Genomic DNA, 16,173 nt, shown 5'->3' on the forward strand with positions numbered 1-16,173 from the left:
AGCTATATACTATATACATGTATGTACCTCCTCCTCTAACTGTATACTATATACATGTATGTACCTCCTCCTCTAACTGTATACTATATACACACTACCGTTCAGACAGTTTTGTGTATTCCACTTTTATGTATCAAATGTGTTGCAAAATGGGTCATTGTCCTGTTATAGGATGAAATTGGCTCCAGTCAAGCGCCCCCTACAGGGTATGGCATGGCGGTGCAAATATGGAGTGATAGCCTTCCTTATTCCAAATCCCTTTTCCCTTGTAGAAATCTCCCACTTTACCTGCAGACCATCGCATTCCCTCCACCATACTGGACAGATGGCCGCAGGCTCTTCCAGCATCTTCTCAGTTGTTCTTCTGTGTGATCCAAACACCTCAGACTTGGCTCCGTCTGTCCATAACACTTTTTTCCAATCTCCCTCTGTCCAGTGTCTGTTCTTTTGCCCATATTAATCTTTCCCTTTTATTAGCCAGTCTCAGATATGGTTTTCTCTTTGCCCCTCTGCCCTGAAGGTCGGCATCCCGAAGTCGCCTCTTCACTGGAGACGTTGACACTGGCATTTTGCTGGGACTGTTTCTTGAAGCTGCCAGTTCAGGTGTCTCAGACTAGAGACTGTAATGTCCTTGTCTTGTTGCTCAGTTGTGCAGCGCGGCCTCGCACTTCTCTTCCTACTCTGGTTAGGACCTGTTTGTCCTCTGAAGGGAGTAGTGCACACCCTTGTAGGAAATCTGCAGTTTCTTGTCAATTTCTTGCATGGAATAGCCTTCATTTCTTAGAACAAGAATAGACTGGCGAGTTTCACATGAAATTTCTCTTTTTCTGGCCATTTTGAGAGTTTAATGGAACCAACAAATGTAATTCTCCAGATTCTCAACTAGCTCAAGGGAAGGTCAGTGTTATGGCTTCTCCAAGCAGCAGAATCTTCTCAGCCGTGCTAACAGACGTGTACAAGGGTCTCTAACCATCCATAGGCCTTACACAGTCAGCAAACACAATGTAGCATCAGAGCACGGGAGTGATGGCTGCTGGGAATGGGCAGATACAGTATACACCGATGTAGAGATTGCATTAATAACCAGACGTTTGCAGCTGAATAGTCATTTACCGCAGTAACAAGGTGTAGAGGGGAGGTCGGATTAATTTGATGTTATCTACATTGAAAAAAAAAACTGGGCTGTGATTTCTATATATACTATATACATGTACGTCCTCGTATACTATATACATGTACGTCCTCCTCTAGTGATGTATACTATATACATGTACGTCCTCCTCTAGTGATGTATACTATATACATGTACGTCCTCCTCTAGTGATGATGTATACTATATACATGTACGTCCTCCTCTAGTGATGATGTATACTATATACATGTGCGTCCTCCTCTAGTGATGTATACTATATACATGTACGTCCTCCTCTAGTGATGTATACTATATACATGTACGTCCTCCTCTAGTGATGGTGTATACTATATACATGTACGTCCTCCTCTAGTGATGATGTATACTATATACATGTGCGTCCTCCTCTAGTGATGTATACTATATACATGTGCGTCCTCCTCTAGTGATGTATACTATATACATGTACGTCCTCCTCTAGTGATGTATACTATATACATGTACGTCCTCCTCTAGTGATGTATACTATATACATGTGCGTCCTCCTCTAGTGATGTATACTATATACATGTACGTCCTCCTCTAGTGATGTATACTATATACATGTACGTCCTCCTCTAGTGATGTATACTATATACATGTACGTCCTCCTCTAGTGATGGTGTATACTATATACGTGTACGTCCTCCTCTAGTGATGTATACTATATACGTGTACGTCCTCCTCTAGTGATGTATACTATATACATGTACGTCCTCCTCTAGTGATGTATACTATATACATGTGCGTCCTCCTCTAGTGATGTATACTATATACATGTACGTCCTCCTCTAGTGATGATGTATACTATATACGTGTACGTCCTCCTCTAGTGATGTATACTATATACATGTACGTCCTCCTCTAGTGATGATGTATACTATATACATGTGCGTCCTCCTCTAGTGATGTATACTATATACATGTACGTCCTCCTCTAGTGATGTATACTATATACATGTACGTCCTCCTCTAGTGATGTATACTATATACATGTACGTCCTCCTCTAGTGATGGTGTATACTATATACATGTACGTCCTCCTCTAGTGATGGTGTATACTATATACATGTACGTCCTCCTCTAGTGATGATGTATACTATATACGTGTACGTCCTCCTCTAGTGATGTATACTATATACGTGTACGTCCTCCTCTAGTGATGGTGTATACTATATACATGTACGTCCTCCTCTAGTGATGGTGTATACTATATACATGTGCGTCCTCCTCTAGTGATGTATACTATATACATGTGCGTCCTCCTCTAGTGATGTATACTATATACATGTACGTCCTCCTCTAGTGATGGTGTATACTATATACATGTACGTCCTCCTCTAGTGATGATGTATACTATATACGTGTACGTCCTCCTCTAGTGATGTATACTATATACGTGTACGTCCTCCTCTAGTGATGGTGTATACTATATACGTGTGCGTCCTCCTCTAGTGATGTATACTATATACGTGTGCGTCCTCCTCTAGTGATGTATACTATATACCTGTACGTCCTCCTCTAGTGATGTATACTATATACATGTACGTCCTCCTCTAGTGATGTATACTATATACATGTACGTCCTCCTCTAGTGATGTATACTATATACATGTGCGTCCTCCTCTAGTGATGGTGTATACTATATACATGTACGTCCTCCTCTAGTGATGGTGTATACTATATACGTGTGCGTCCTCCTCTAGTGATGTATACTATATACGTGTACGTCCTCCTCTAGTGATGATGTATACTATATACCTGTACGTCCTCCTCTAGTGATGTATACTATATACGTGTACGTCCTCCTCTAGTGGTGGTGTATACTATATACGTGTGCGTCCTCCTCTAGTGATGTATACTATATACCTGTACGTCCTCCTCTAGTGATGTATACTATATACATGTACGTCCTCCTCTAGTGATGTATACTATATACCTGTACGTCCTCCTCTAGTGATGGTGTATACTATATACATGTACGTCCTCCTCTAGTGATGTATACTATATACATGTACGTCCTCCTCTAGTGATGTATACTATATACATGTACGTCCTCCTCTAGTGATGTATACTATATACCTGTACGTCCTCCTCTAGTGATGATGTATACTATATACCTGTACGTCCTCCTCTAGTGATGTATGCTATATACATGAAAATCTTCCTCTCTGATCTCTGCTTTCTCTCTGCTCTTCCTCTCTGCTCCCTGCTCTTCCTCTCTGCTCCCTGCTCTTCCTCTCTGCTCCCTGCTCTTCCTCTCTGCTCTTCCTCCCTGATCTCTGCTCTTCCTCTCTGATCTCTCCTCTTCCTCTCTGATCTCTCCTCTTCCTCTCTGATCTCTCCTCTTCCTCTCTGATCTCTGCTCTTCCTCTCTGATCCCTGCTCTTCCTCTCTGCTCTCTCTCCCTGATCTCTGCTCTTCCTCTCTGCTCCCTGCTCTTCCTATCTGCTCTTCCTCTCTGCTCCCTGCTCTTCCTCTCTGATCCCTGCTCTTCCTCTCTGATCCCTGTTCTTCCTCTCTGCTCTTCCTCTCTGCTCTTCCTCCCTGATCTCTGCTCTTCCTCTCTGCTCCCTGCTCTTCCTATCTGCTCTTCCTCTCTGCTCCCTGCTCTTCCTCTCTGCTCCCTGCTCTTCCTCTCTGCTCCCTGCTCTTCCTCTCTGCTCCCTGCTCTTCCTCTCTGCTCTTCCTCTCTGCTCTTCCTCTCTGCTCTTCCTCTCTGCTCTTCCTCTCTGCTCTTCCTCTCTGCTCTTCCTCTCTGCTCTTCCTCTCTGCTCTTCCTCTCTGCTCCTTGCTCTTCCTCTCTGCTCCCTGCTCTTCCTCTCTGCTCTTCCTCTCTGCTCTTCCTCTCTGCTCTTCCTCTCTGCTCTTCCTCTCTGCTCCTTGCTCTTCCTCTCTGCTCCCTGCTCTTCCTCTCTGCTCCCTGCTCTTCCTCTCTGCTCCCTGCTCTTCCTCTCTGCTCCTTGCTCTTCCTCTCTGCTCCCTGCTCTTCCTCTCTGCTCTTTGCTCTTCCTCTCTGCTCCCTGCTCTTCCTCTCTGCTCTTCCTCTCTGCTCCTTGCTCTTCCTCTCTGCTCCCTGCTCTTCCTCTCTGCTCTCTGCTCTTCCTCTCTGCTCCCTGCTCTTCCTCTCTGCTCCCTGCTCTTCCTCTCTGCTCCCTGCTCTTCCTCTCTGCTCCCTGCTCTTCCTCTCTGCTCCCTGCTCTTCCTCTCTGCTCCCTGCTCTTCCTCTCTGCTCTTCCTCTCTGCTCTTTGCTCTTCCTCTCTGCTCCTTGCTCTTCCTCTCTGCTCCTTGCTCTTCCTCTCTGCTCTTCCTCTTCCTCTCTGCTCTTCCTCTCTGCTCCTTGCTCTTCCTCTCTGCTCCTTGCTCTTCCTCTCTGCTCTTCCTCTCTGCTCCTTGCTCTTCCTCTCTGCTCTTCCTCTCTGCTCTTCCTCTCTGCTCCTTGCTCTTCCTCTCTGCTCTTCCTCTCTGCTCCTTGCTCTTCCTCTCTGCTCTTCCTCTCTGCTCCCTGCTCTTCCTCTCTGCTCTTCCTCTCTGCTCCCTGCTCTTCCTCTCTGCTCTTCCTCTCTGCTCCCTGCTCTTCCTCTCTGCTCCCTGCTCTTCCTCTCTGCTCCCTGCTCTTCCTCTCTGCTCCCTGCTCTTCCTCTCTGCTCTTCCTCTCTGCTCCTTGCTCTTCCTCTCTGCTCCTTGCTCTTCCTCTCTGCTCCCTGCTCTTCCTCTCTGCTCCCTGCTCTTCCTCTCTGCTCTTCCTCTCTGCTCCCTGCTCTTCCTCTCTGCTCCTTGCTCTTCCTCTCTGCTCCCTGCTCTTCCTCTCTGCTCTTCCTCTCTGCTCTTCCTCTCTGCTCCTTGCTCTTCCTCTCTGCTCCCTGCTCTTCCTCTCTGCTCCTTGCTCTTCCTCTCTGCTCCTTGCTCTTCCTCTCTGCTCCTTGCTCTTCCTCTCTGCTCCTTGCTCTTCCTCTCTGCTCTTTGCTCTTCCTCTCTGCTCCCTGCTCTTCCTCTCTGCTCCTTGCTCTTCCTCTCTGCTCTTCCTCTCTGCTCCCTGCTCTTCCTCTCTGCTCTTCCTCTCTGCTCCTTGCTCTTCCTCTCTGCTCCCTGCTCTTCCTCTCTGCTCCCTGCTCTTCCTCTCTGCTCCCTGCTCTTCCTCTCTGCTCCCTGCTCTTCCTCTCTGCTCCCTGCTCTTCCTCTCTGCTCTTCCTCTCTGCTCCTTGCTCTTCCTCTCTGCTCCCTGCTCTTCCTCTCTGCTCCCTGCTCTTCCTCTCTGCTCTTCCTCTCTGCTCCCTGCTCTTCCTCTCTGCTCCTTGCTCTTCCTCTCTGCTCCCTGCTCTTCCTCTCTGCTCTTTGCTCTTCCTCTCTGCTCCCTGCTCTTCCTCTCTGCTCCTTGCTCTTCCTCTCTGCTCTTCCTCTCTGCTCTTCCTCTCTGCTCCTTGCTCTTCCTCTCTGCTCCCTGCTCTTCCTCTCTGCTCCCTGCTCTTCCTCTCTGCTCCCTGCTCTTCCTCTCTGCTCTTCCTCTCTGCTCTCTGCTCTTCCTCCCTGATCTCTGCGCTTCCTCTGAGTCTTTGCATCTCCTGTTCCCTTTAAATCGCAGTCCTGAGTGGGATTAGCATATTAAGAAGGTATATGTAAATGAGCGTCCCTCGGGCCCCGCCCCCATCACACCGGCCTGGTTGCCCCGCCCTCCCCTCAGTCACATTACCGGGATGCGGCGTGTGCCCGGCCGCTGAGGGCAGGAGCGGCCCCGTCTCAGGCTCCGGTGTTGCCGCCATGCAGTGCGGCTCCCTGCGCCCCCTGCTCCAGCACTGAGCCCGGACCTACCGCCCCCTGTCGGCTGTCGCTCGGACGTGGCTGTGTCTTATGCGGCTGGACGTGTCCGGGCGCCCGGGCCCCGAGCAGACAGGTGCCGTCATCTCTATGGAGAAGAGCGGCTGCAGCCCATTCCCGATCTGCTGGGCGAAAGGTAAGAGCCGGGGGGGGGGCGGGCGGGCGGGGGAGCCTCGTCCGGGGCCACAGCTGCTTCACCCCGTGATGGCTGGACCGTTACCGTCACAACACCGGCGGCTTACTAGGGGTTAATCCGGGCACTGCGGGGCGGGCTGTTAACCCTTCCCATTCCCGTGCCCCGGAGTTGTCAGAGGGTTAACCCTTTACATGTCGGCGGGTATGGGGTTAATCTCTGCAGGTCACTGAGTTAACCCCTCACCTGCTGAGTCAGACAATGCCTTAAAGGGGGCAGGTTTTGGTTTTTCTAAGCCCTTTCATGGGTTAACCCCTTACCTTCTGAGTCAAAGTATGCCTTAAAGGGGCAAAGGGGAGGAGGGTTGTCCGGGCCATTAACCCTTTACAGGCTGTACCTCAGGTGTTAACCCTTTCCTGGTGGTGAGGTAGAGTTTTGGATTTGACATGGCAACAGAGAAGGTCAGTTTAACCCTTAGTGGGCTATAAAGGGGTTAATCCCGGCTCTTCAGCTCAGTGACACATTAACCCTATACTGGCTGGGGTGGTAGTATTTGATGAGATTTATAAGGAAGCAATGGGTTAAATGATGCGCTGCAGCAGGTGGAACGTGTCTCTCTGATGACAGCGGGTTAACCCTTTGTGGACTGTCCATAACATGACGCTTAAGTGGTTAACTGATAACCGGGATCTCTGATGTTAACCACTTGGTGGCTGCAAGCATGGACGTGTTTCTATGGCCTGGCCTGGATGGATTATAAAGAGTTAATTGGTGCAGGGCCGATAGTATTAACCCTTCACACGCCTTGTTCTGTTTTGATTGTTGCAGATGACACGTTAACCCTTGGCTGGTCCCCTACTGAATAGCTCTCTGCATTATGGTGGATAAGGGGTTAATCCTTGTCGGGCAGGGGATCGGAGCAGATCTGGTTAACCCTTTGCTGCTCGCTCTCTCCTGCGTGGCCTTTGTCCAATGAATGAGCATCCCGTTTCCGAGTAACAAAGGGCGAGCGGCTTCACGATATCAAAATCGGGTGAGCGGCGAGGGCACGAGGATTATTCATCGGCTCTGTGGGGCTGAGTTCATTCATGTCCCAGGTGCCGCGCAGGAGCGGGGCCTTCTAGTGGTGCCCACTGATGACATCATCAGCCGTGTGCTTTATTTAAGGCTTTTGTTGTGCCGCCTCATCACTATTAGACAGAATTGTCCCCCCCCCTTATATTTACACCAGGAGACGGCGGTGACGAGGCCTCTGCCGTGCATCTCTATGGTTGGCGGAGGCATCGGGCACATTAAGGTCACCACCTGCCGTCTCCGGATTACACCAGACAATTTCATTAAAATGGGATTTTGACATTAGGATGTGAGGAGCGACGACGAGGATACAGGACACGGCGGTGGCAGGACGACTCCTAGGAATGACGCAAACCTATAGGGTGGACCGTGCTACACCAAGGGCTCCGATGCAATGTGAACAGAGCCTTACCCATAAAGATGCCAACAAGACCGCCCTCCTGCAACTTCATCCTTCCACAGATTTGCAATAAATCAAGTGACAGAAAGCTGCCGGAGGGTGTATATGTTCCTATAGATGGCAGCGGATGTGTGGGTCTTGCTACTTGGCACCTTTTGTTGCGTAGTACATGTGTGCAGACACTTTATCACCCCCTGATAGCAACTTTTTCAAAATCTGCCACAAGAGACTGTGTGGCAAAAATCGCCATCTAGTTAGGTATCGAATTATCGGAAAATCGCAGGGGATTGAGTGTGACAGGGAGGTTTAGACACGAGGACTGATCATGTAGTGGTAGATGCATTTAGCCGCCAGTGAGTGCGCGGTTATACGGTATAATTGTGTGGCCACCAGTGAGTGCACGGTTATACAATATAATTGTGCGGCCACCAGTGAGTGCGCGGTTATACAATATAATTGTGTGGCCACCAGTGAGTGTGCGTTTATACGGTATAATTGTGTGGCCACCAGTGAGTGCGCGTTTATACGGTATAATTGTGTGGCCACCAGTGAGTGTGCGTTTATACGGTATAATTGTGTGGCCACCAGTGAGTGCGCGTTTATACGGTATAATTGTGTGGCCACCAGTGAGTGCGCGGTTATACGGTATAATTGTGCGGCCCCAGTGAGTGCGCGGTTATACGGTATAATTGTGCGTCCGCCAGTGAATGCGCGGTTATACGGTATAATTGTGTGCCGCCAGTGAGTGCGCGGTTATACGGTATAATTGTGTGGCCGCCAGTGAGTGCGCAGTTATACGGTATAATTGTGTGGCCGCCAGTGAGTGCGCGGTTATACGGTATAATTGTGTGGCCGCCAGTGAGTGCGCGGTTATACGGAATAATTGTGCGGCCGCCAGTGAGTGCAAGATTATATAATTGTTCAGCTGCCACTGAGTGCGCGGTTATACGGTGTAATTGTGCGGCCACCAGTGAGTGCGCGTTTATACGGTGTAATTGTGTGGCCGCCAGTGAGTGCGCGGTTATACAATATAATTGTGCGGCCACCAGTGAGTGCGTGGTTATACGGTGTAATTGTGCGGCCACCAGTGAGTGCGCGGTTATACGGTGTAATTGTGCGGCCACCAGTGAGTGCGCGGTTATACGGTATAATTGTGCGGCCACCAGTGAGTGCGCAGTTATACGGTATAATTGTGTGGCCGCCAGTGAGTGCGCGGTTATACGGTATAATTGTGTGGCCGCCAGTGAGTGCGCGGTTATACGGTATAATTGTGTGGCCGCCAGTGAGTGCGCGGTTATACGGTATAATTGTGTGGCCGCCAGTGAGTGCGCGGTTATACGGTATAATTGTGTGGCCGCCAGTGAGTGCGCGGTTATACGGTATAATTGTGTGGCCACCAGTGAGTGCGCGGTTATACGGTATAATTGTGTGACCGCCAGTGAGTGCGCGGTTATACGGAATAATTGTGCGGCCGCCAGTGAGTGCAAGATTATATAATTGTTCAGCTGCCAGTGAGTGCGCGGTTATACGGTATAATTGTGCGGCCGCCAGTGAGTGCGCGTTTATACGGTGTAATTGTGCGGCCACCAGTGAGTGCGCGGTTATACGGTATAATTGTGTGGCCGCCAGTGAGTGCGCGACTATACGGTATAATTGTTCATCCGTTTGCGAATGAGCGTGCCTGTGGGTACCGTATGTCTATGAGATGATCAGGTGCCTGCCGGATTACCGGGGGTTGAGGTTGCCTCTGCCCTGTTTCGGGGGGTGAATATTTTTGCACACACAGCACAGTCATTAATATGTAATGAGGGAGGCGGCGGCGCTCGGCCTCAGCCCGGATCTCATTACTTTGCAGCGCTCTCAGCCCATTAATGTTTTGGCTAATGTTCAGCATGTCCCTCTCTGTGAATTACTTTTCCCATCATGCCTCTGTCCTCAGGGGGGGGAGAAAGTGTCATGTGACCGCGCCGGCCGGGCTTGTGCAGAATATTGTATTCTGGGAATCGCAGGTCCTTTGAGTAGTGAGAGTTCTCAATGCCGCCATTCACACTGAGGTTTTGTTTCATTGTCGCTGCTTTGCGGCTGGGTCTTGGTGACTGCACAGCTGCAGTTCTGTTACAGTGTTCTGTGACTTGGTTATGGCTACTATTGTAGTAAGAACATCTACAACACCAAGCTGGTCTGTCCTGATACTTAGCTACATTGTATCTGCACGGACACATTGTGTCGGCTCATAGAGGATAGTCTAGACTGGATACAATTGTAACAAACCCTCCGATGTGACAAGTATTGGGACGTGTTTTCAGGGTCTGGATGCAAAGAAGGTTTCGATTTGTTGACTTCTAGCAGAGATCTTGGAAATGATGTGGAATGGAAGAAGACGTCTTCATGTGCAGTACAATGCATTCTAATGCTCCCTGTTATCAGCCATTTCAGGATAGGAAGACCCCGACTGTAGCGCCCCCTGCCCTGCTTACAACTGTCACGTATGTGCAAGAATATACTAGACAAGATGTATAAGACCGCACCAGTATAGACGTAGGGCGCTGACCAATGGGAAAAGGAAACTACAAAAACCAGGCGGCAAACCAAAGAGTCTATGGTGGAAAAGTGATGGAGGTTTATTGTCTCGCGCTGCAACGTGTCTGCTCAAAGAACCTGAGAATAGTGAGCGCAGCTCTGAAGTATAATACAGGATAAGTAATGTAATGTACGTACACAGTGACTGCACCAGCAGAATAGTGAGCGCAGCTCTGGAGTATAATACAGGATAAGTAATGTAATGTATGTACACAGTGACTGCACCAGCAGAATAGTGAGCGCAGCTCTGGGTTATAATACAGGATAAGTAATGTAATGTATGTACACAGTGACTGCACCAGCAGAATAGTGAGTGCAGCTCTGGGGTATAATACAGGATAAGTAATGTAATGTATGTACACAGTGACTGTACCAGCAGAATAGTGAGCGCAGCTCTGGGGTATAATACAGGATAAGTAATGTAATGTACGTACACAGTGACTGCACCAGCAGAATAGTGAGCGCAGCTCTGGAGTATAATACAGGGTAAGTAATGTAATGCAGATCGTTCGAGAAATAGAACCAGCGTAGCCCCGTTAGGAAAAGTAAAACTCTTCTTTATTTAATCCATGAAAAATGTAATACACGCATGTGAAAATATAGAAACTGCGCCAGACTGACGCGTTTCGGATAATGGTATCCTTTCTCAAAGTCTAGTCAGACTAGACTTTGAGAAAGGATACCATTATCCGAAACGCGTCAGTCTGGCGCAGTTTCTATATTTTCACATGCGTGTATTACATTTTTCATGGATTAAATAAAGAAGAGTTTTACCTTTCCTAACGGGGCTACGCTGGTTCTATTTCTCGAACGATCTGCATACTTACAGCTCCAAGCCGAAGGAGTCAGTTCCGTGCGATACCCGGCATCTTAAGGAAAGTTAAGTGGAATGGTCATCATTTGATCCGATTTTGGTTATTGCTGCTGGTGGCTGAATATTTTTTCCCTGTTCCCTACCCCAAAGTGATTACTAAGTAATGTAATGTATGTACACAGTGACTGCACCAGCAGAATAGTGAGCGCAGCTCTGGAGTATAATACAGGATAAGTAATGTAATGTATGTACACAGTGACTGCACCAGCAGAATAGTGAGCGCAGCTCTGGAGTATAATACAGGATAAGTAATGTAATGTATGTACACAGTGACTGTACCAGCAGAATAGTGAGCGCAGCTCTGGAGTATAATGCAGGATAAGTAATGTAATGTATGTACACAGTGACTGCACCAGCAGAATAGTGAGCGCAGCTCTGGAGTATAATACAGGATAAGTAATGTAATGTATGTACACAGTGACTGTACCAGCAGAATAGTGAGCGCAGCTCTGGAGTATAATACAGGATAAGTAATGTAATGTATGTACACAGTGACTGCACCAGCAGAATAGTGAGCGCAGCTCTGGAGTATAATACAGGATAAGGAATGTAATGTATGTACACAGTGACTACACCAGCAGAATAGTGAGTTCAGCTCTGGAGTATAATACAGGCCATTGGTGCTGGTTGTCGGTGCAGGGGTTAATGTTCGCCACAGTTTACGGAGGCTTCTCCAGCCTTTGCTTGTTTTGGATCCTGGTCCATAGGAGGATCTGTGTAACCGGCTCACATGTTTGTTTTATTCCTTCACGTTCAGTCCAGCCTCATTTTCTCTCAACACTTCTTTTGTGAGGACGGATGAAATATGGTCTGTTTATCTACTGGTTTTATCCCGCTGTGATCTGAGGAGCGGAGAACCTGGAGGAGGCACAACATGAATGACACTAGAAGATTTAAAGTGGAACTCCAGCAGGCGAGAGCAAACCTTCGGCCCTCTCCATAGCTGTCCTGTAACATAAATGCACATTATTGAGACGGCTTCTGTGCAGGGCATAGGGGGCGCCACTTGTGTAAAGGCCATAAAATGCACCACCGATCTCCCCAATGTGTCTTGTTGCTGTATGAACGTCCCCTGTAGAGATCTGGATGGCTTAGATGAAGCTGTGCATTAAAGGGGACCATGATGTTAAACACCTGCCCTTACCATAAGCCATTGATATCAGAATGGTGGGGGTCTGACACCGGAAATCCCGCCGGTCAGCTGACTGAAGGTGCTGTGGTCTCCTTACTGCTTTGCTGGCACAGCGCCGTATGTTGTTAAGTGGCTGTGCTTGGTATTGCAGCTGCAGGAAAGCACAGTGGTTTTTCCCGCAGCGCTTTTCATAAAGTAGGAAACCGCCGCGGACTTTCTGCTTTATGAGGATCCCCGGTGTGAGAAGTCGGGGTCAGGGTGGGATTGGCTGTTGGTGTATATTGTGTCCTTTATTTTCTAGATCTTCTCCATTTCTGTAATGTTTGGAGCCAATTTGTGCCCCTCCCCCCTTCTTTTTCCTTTTGGCATCCTGGGGTGATTCTTCTATTCTTTTCAGAAATCCCAAAAGTGGAAATTTAGATGGCCATAATCGTGCAGGGTGCCAATCTCACAGTATGCAGTATTATGGTCCGTATTACAGGCGCCATGTTCTTGGAGACCATTGTAGAGATTTGTCTCCTACGGGGAGGTGTGCGTTATAACAAATGTGTCTATTTGTGGTCTGATCATTTTCTTACAGGGGATCGGAGCTAGAGGGGTTCAGAGGTGCACCCCTCCCCCATACACCGCTGGTATCTTGCTACGTTTTTATAGTTAGTCCTGTTTTCTCCATACACTCTCAATCTATGACCTGGAACAAGAGGGGGCGCTGTGCTCTATCCATGGGCTGATACTAGGTTAGGCAGTGGCAAGGTTCTGTGATGAGGGCGGTGTTACCCTTCATGGTCTAGTGTATACACCATAATATCTGCCCAGGGGTATTGTCCTCCCCCCCCCCCCCATATACACCAGGTCACTGGCTGACCCCGTGGTGCCCTCTGTTTGGTGGTTTTATGTTTTGTCTGGTGCTAGGAAAGCTGTGTGCGCTGGAGAAGCCATTACTGCGCCTGTTGCAGCACCGCGTACGTTTTCATGAAGCTTTCTGTCTTTGCAGTGATCACCGGCCGCTCCGGCGTCCTGTCTGCCATTTCTCATTATTTCTCCCCTGCCCCCCCTCCTGCTCCATTTTTCTCTCCATGTTTGTATTGGGACGCATTGACCGTGTGTAACAGCTGCTGAGGAGACAGATACATGGAAGGATACGATCAGTGTCTGGTAATATATATAGTATATAGTATATCCTCGGCCCTGGGTCTATCCCCAGATAATATGGAAAGCTGCAATAAAACCCTCTGTGGATTCCTCAATATAGAGACCGCACAAATGATTGATAATGATCCGAGAGCGTAAGAGCGTGTTCACACAGGTCGTATTAACACGTGTCCTCTAAGACACAACCAGATTCAGGGGAATGGAATAGATTTTGGTTGCAGAAATTTTTGCAGCAAAATCTTCTTTGTACAAGTGGGTTCTCCTCTCTGGACATTCTCTTTAAAGGGGGTATTTAACAATCTGTAAACCATAAAGTGCCCCCTGCTGGGACCTCCAGGGATCGGCAGCCTGGCAGGTAGTGTCCTGTTTCCCTGCAGCGTCTCCATAGGAGAAATGAAGAATTACAGTGTCCTTCCAAATACAGGAAGCGAGGATCCTGAACACATGGCCCCCGCCTGCTCAGAGTCTGATAACCTAACCATGCAAAAGTTCTTCAATCTGTGTATGGTGGGGGTCCAACACACGGGACCCCTGCAGTTCAAGTGCTTGTAGGGGCAATGGTGCTCATAAGTGCTGCAGATTTTTACTTGTTTCGTTGACGTCCTGTTCATCAGTTACATGGAATAGCCGCAGCTCAGTCCCATTCAAGTGAATCTTCACTGTAGGACGCTGTGCTGGTAGTCCAGTGAAGAGGCCGCAGTACTTGCCTGAAAGCCGAGTAACTGGGTGGGGGTCCTGGATGTCAGACCCCCAGGGATCACATGACCAGGTCCTCAATAGACAAGTCCCAGAAAACCCCTTTAACTTCTAACAGGGTGCACAGAAGTGGATGTTGTAATCCAGGCGACCACCAATGTCTAGTTTGTGTTCCATGTTTAGTATTTGCCCCCCGAGGACACCCTGTGTGCAGGCTTGTGTACCAGAGGCCTTAGTAAGGGCCCCGTGGCCAACATCCTCGGGTACCTCCTCATCTTCTGGCCTGTGGGGATTTTTGAGCTGCAGACTCCAAGGAAAGATTGTGCAGGACACTTGTTTTTATTTTCAGCACCCCGATGCTGCGATGTGTTAGATTCAGCTGTGTGAATGGGGCCTTAGAGGTAGTAGTGGATGCCATAGTGGCCTCTGTCTATTGCACAGATGGTGTGTGCGCCCTGTCTGCTTTATTCTGATCTTATAGCTGATTTTGTATTGCACGATGTCTGGAGCAGTGAGCGGGGGCTGTGCAGGTCTGTGTGGCCTGGGTGACCCTGTGACTATATACCGGCTCCATGGCTGCTGTATCTCTCCTGCACTGGACAATACTCGCTTCTCCTCTGTTGTCCTATTCACACACGGCAGTAACTATCGTCTATTCTATTCATCTGAATGGTTTGCTTTCTGCTTGGATCATTCAGATAGATGGGGCCATGACAGCAGATTCTGCTAGTAAATATCCATTAGGGCTGGTTCTTGGGGACCCCCAGCTCTTATTATTGGGCAGTGCAGACCCTCGGTGCAGCTGCAGCTCTGGACAGATCGCGTCCCCTATCTGGGATACACCATGGGGTTATGTCCCTGAGCTCCCTGATATTTTGCAGCACGTCCTGCGCCTGTATGAGGTTGTCAGTGGATGTTCACACCCGGCAGACTTGATGTTGATATTTGTGAAGCTGTTAAGTGGCTGCTGAAACCCCATCACATGTACGGACTGTGTCTGGGGGGGGTCATTGCTGTATCTTCATGCCTGACCTAACCCCGCGGATGTGATCCGGGCCGTCGCGGTTAGCACTGATTATAATGGTAGGGGTGTATTAGTGCCCCGGGGGGAGGGGGATGAAATATGAATGCACTTTCTATCCCAGCACTATATACCTCTGTCCATGCATTATTTACACCCGGACCAAGCACTACGTCCTCCTGCGCCATGACACTTGGTTAACCCTTTCCAGCACTTACAGCCAAATCCTCCTCCCTGCGGAGCTCCCTGCTGTTCTGCACTTGTCAGATAGGATTATGGCAGGCTCCCGAGTAATTCTGTCGCCTTCCTTAAATCCCTGTTATCATGGCAACAGATCAGTGACCCCTTTGTGATGCTGCCCTTAAACTTGTGACCTGCATCCTGGGATTGGGGCAGGACGGGCGTCCTCATTCTGGGGAGGTGTTATGTGGCCCTGGTCGGGGGTTTAAGTGACGTACCCCTATTAGTCCATATTGAGTTAACCCTTTGTGTCTCGGCCGTACACTTGGGGGGTCTGCGCCCTGTGACATTGAATACCGGGGTGCATTGCAGCGGCTCAGAGAGGTTTGCCCTGACTGATACATTGTAACGAAGCCCTGCTCACAACACACACGTCTGCAACCATGCACGGTATAAAATATTAGAGCTTGCTGCTTTCTCTTAATGGATCAGACTATTGGGAGTATTCAGATAAATGGATTTGTGAGAAATAAAAAAGGATCCCGCACAGATCGATGAAACACATGGACGAGGCCCGACCGTGGAAGGAGAGCGATACCGTCTGTGGTGCTAAACGTGGAAGGGTTTCATTCTGTGACAGCAAGCAACAACCAAAAAAAAATTCGTTTTTTTTATAGGTAGATCTCTAAATACGATTTGATGAAACTTTGCAAGTAGTTTTGCCTCCTGATGGCTCCTGGTTTGTGTATACAGCTGCTTTGCAAACCATTGCACTACCGTGGTAAGAGACTGAACCCCCCTGATGCCGGGGTCACTGTAAGGGCTTGTTCATACTATGGGATATGCAGAGGAATATAAGGCAGACCTCCGCCTGATGGGCCCTAATGATAGGGGCCCGAGCTGTGGACTCCGCATCTAAATCCATGGTGAGACCGAGCGGGCGC

General features: G+C 48.8%; 1 protein-coding gene across 30 annotated transcripts in view; it reads left to right on the plus strand.

Annotated features, from left to right (window-relative positions):
- The window catches only part of PTK2 (protein tyrosine kinase 2), a 161,894-nt gene that overhangs the window by 51,594 nt on the left and 94,127 nt on the right, over positions 1-16,173 (plus strand). For 3 of the 30 annotated variants that reach the window (XM_075270065.1, XM_075270080.1, XM_075270071.1), the window contains exon 1: positions 5,881-6,123. The exons of 26 other annotated variants lie outside the window; for them this stretch is intronic. In XM_075270065.1, coding sequence (XP_075126166.1) covers positions 6,021-6,123 — 103 coding nt within the window. In that variant the 5' untranslated portion in view covers positions 5,881-6,020. Of the gene's footprint in view, positions 1-5,879; positions 6,124-16,173 lie in introns of those variants that run through there. One more of the 30 variants, XM_075270055.1, reaches the window with a different exon arrangement.

This window comes from Leptodactylus fuscus, chromosome 4 (assembly GCF_031893055.1).
Source record: "Leptodactylus fuscus isolate aLepFus1 chromosome 4, aLepFus1.hap2, whole genome shotgun sequence".
Classification (NCBI taxonomy): Eukaryota; Metazoa; Chordata; class Amphibia; order Anura; family Leptodactylidae; genus Leptodactylus; species Leptodactylus fuscus.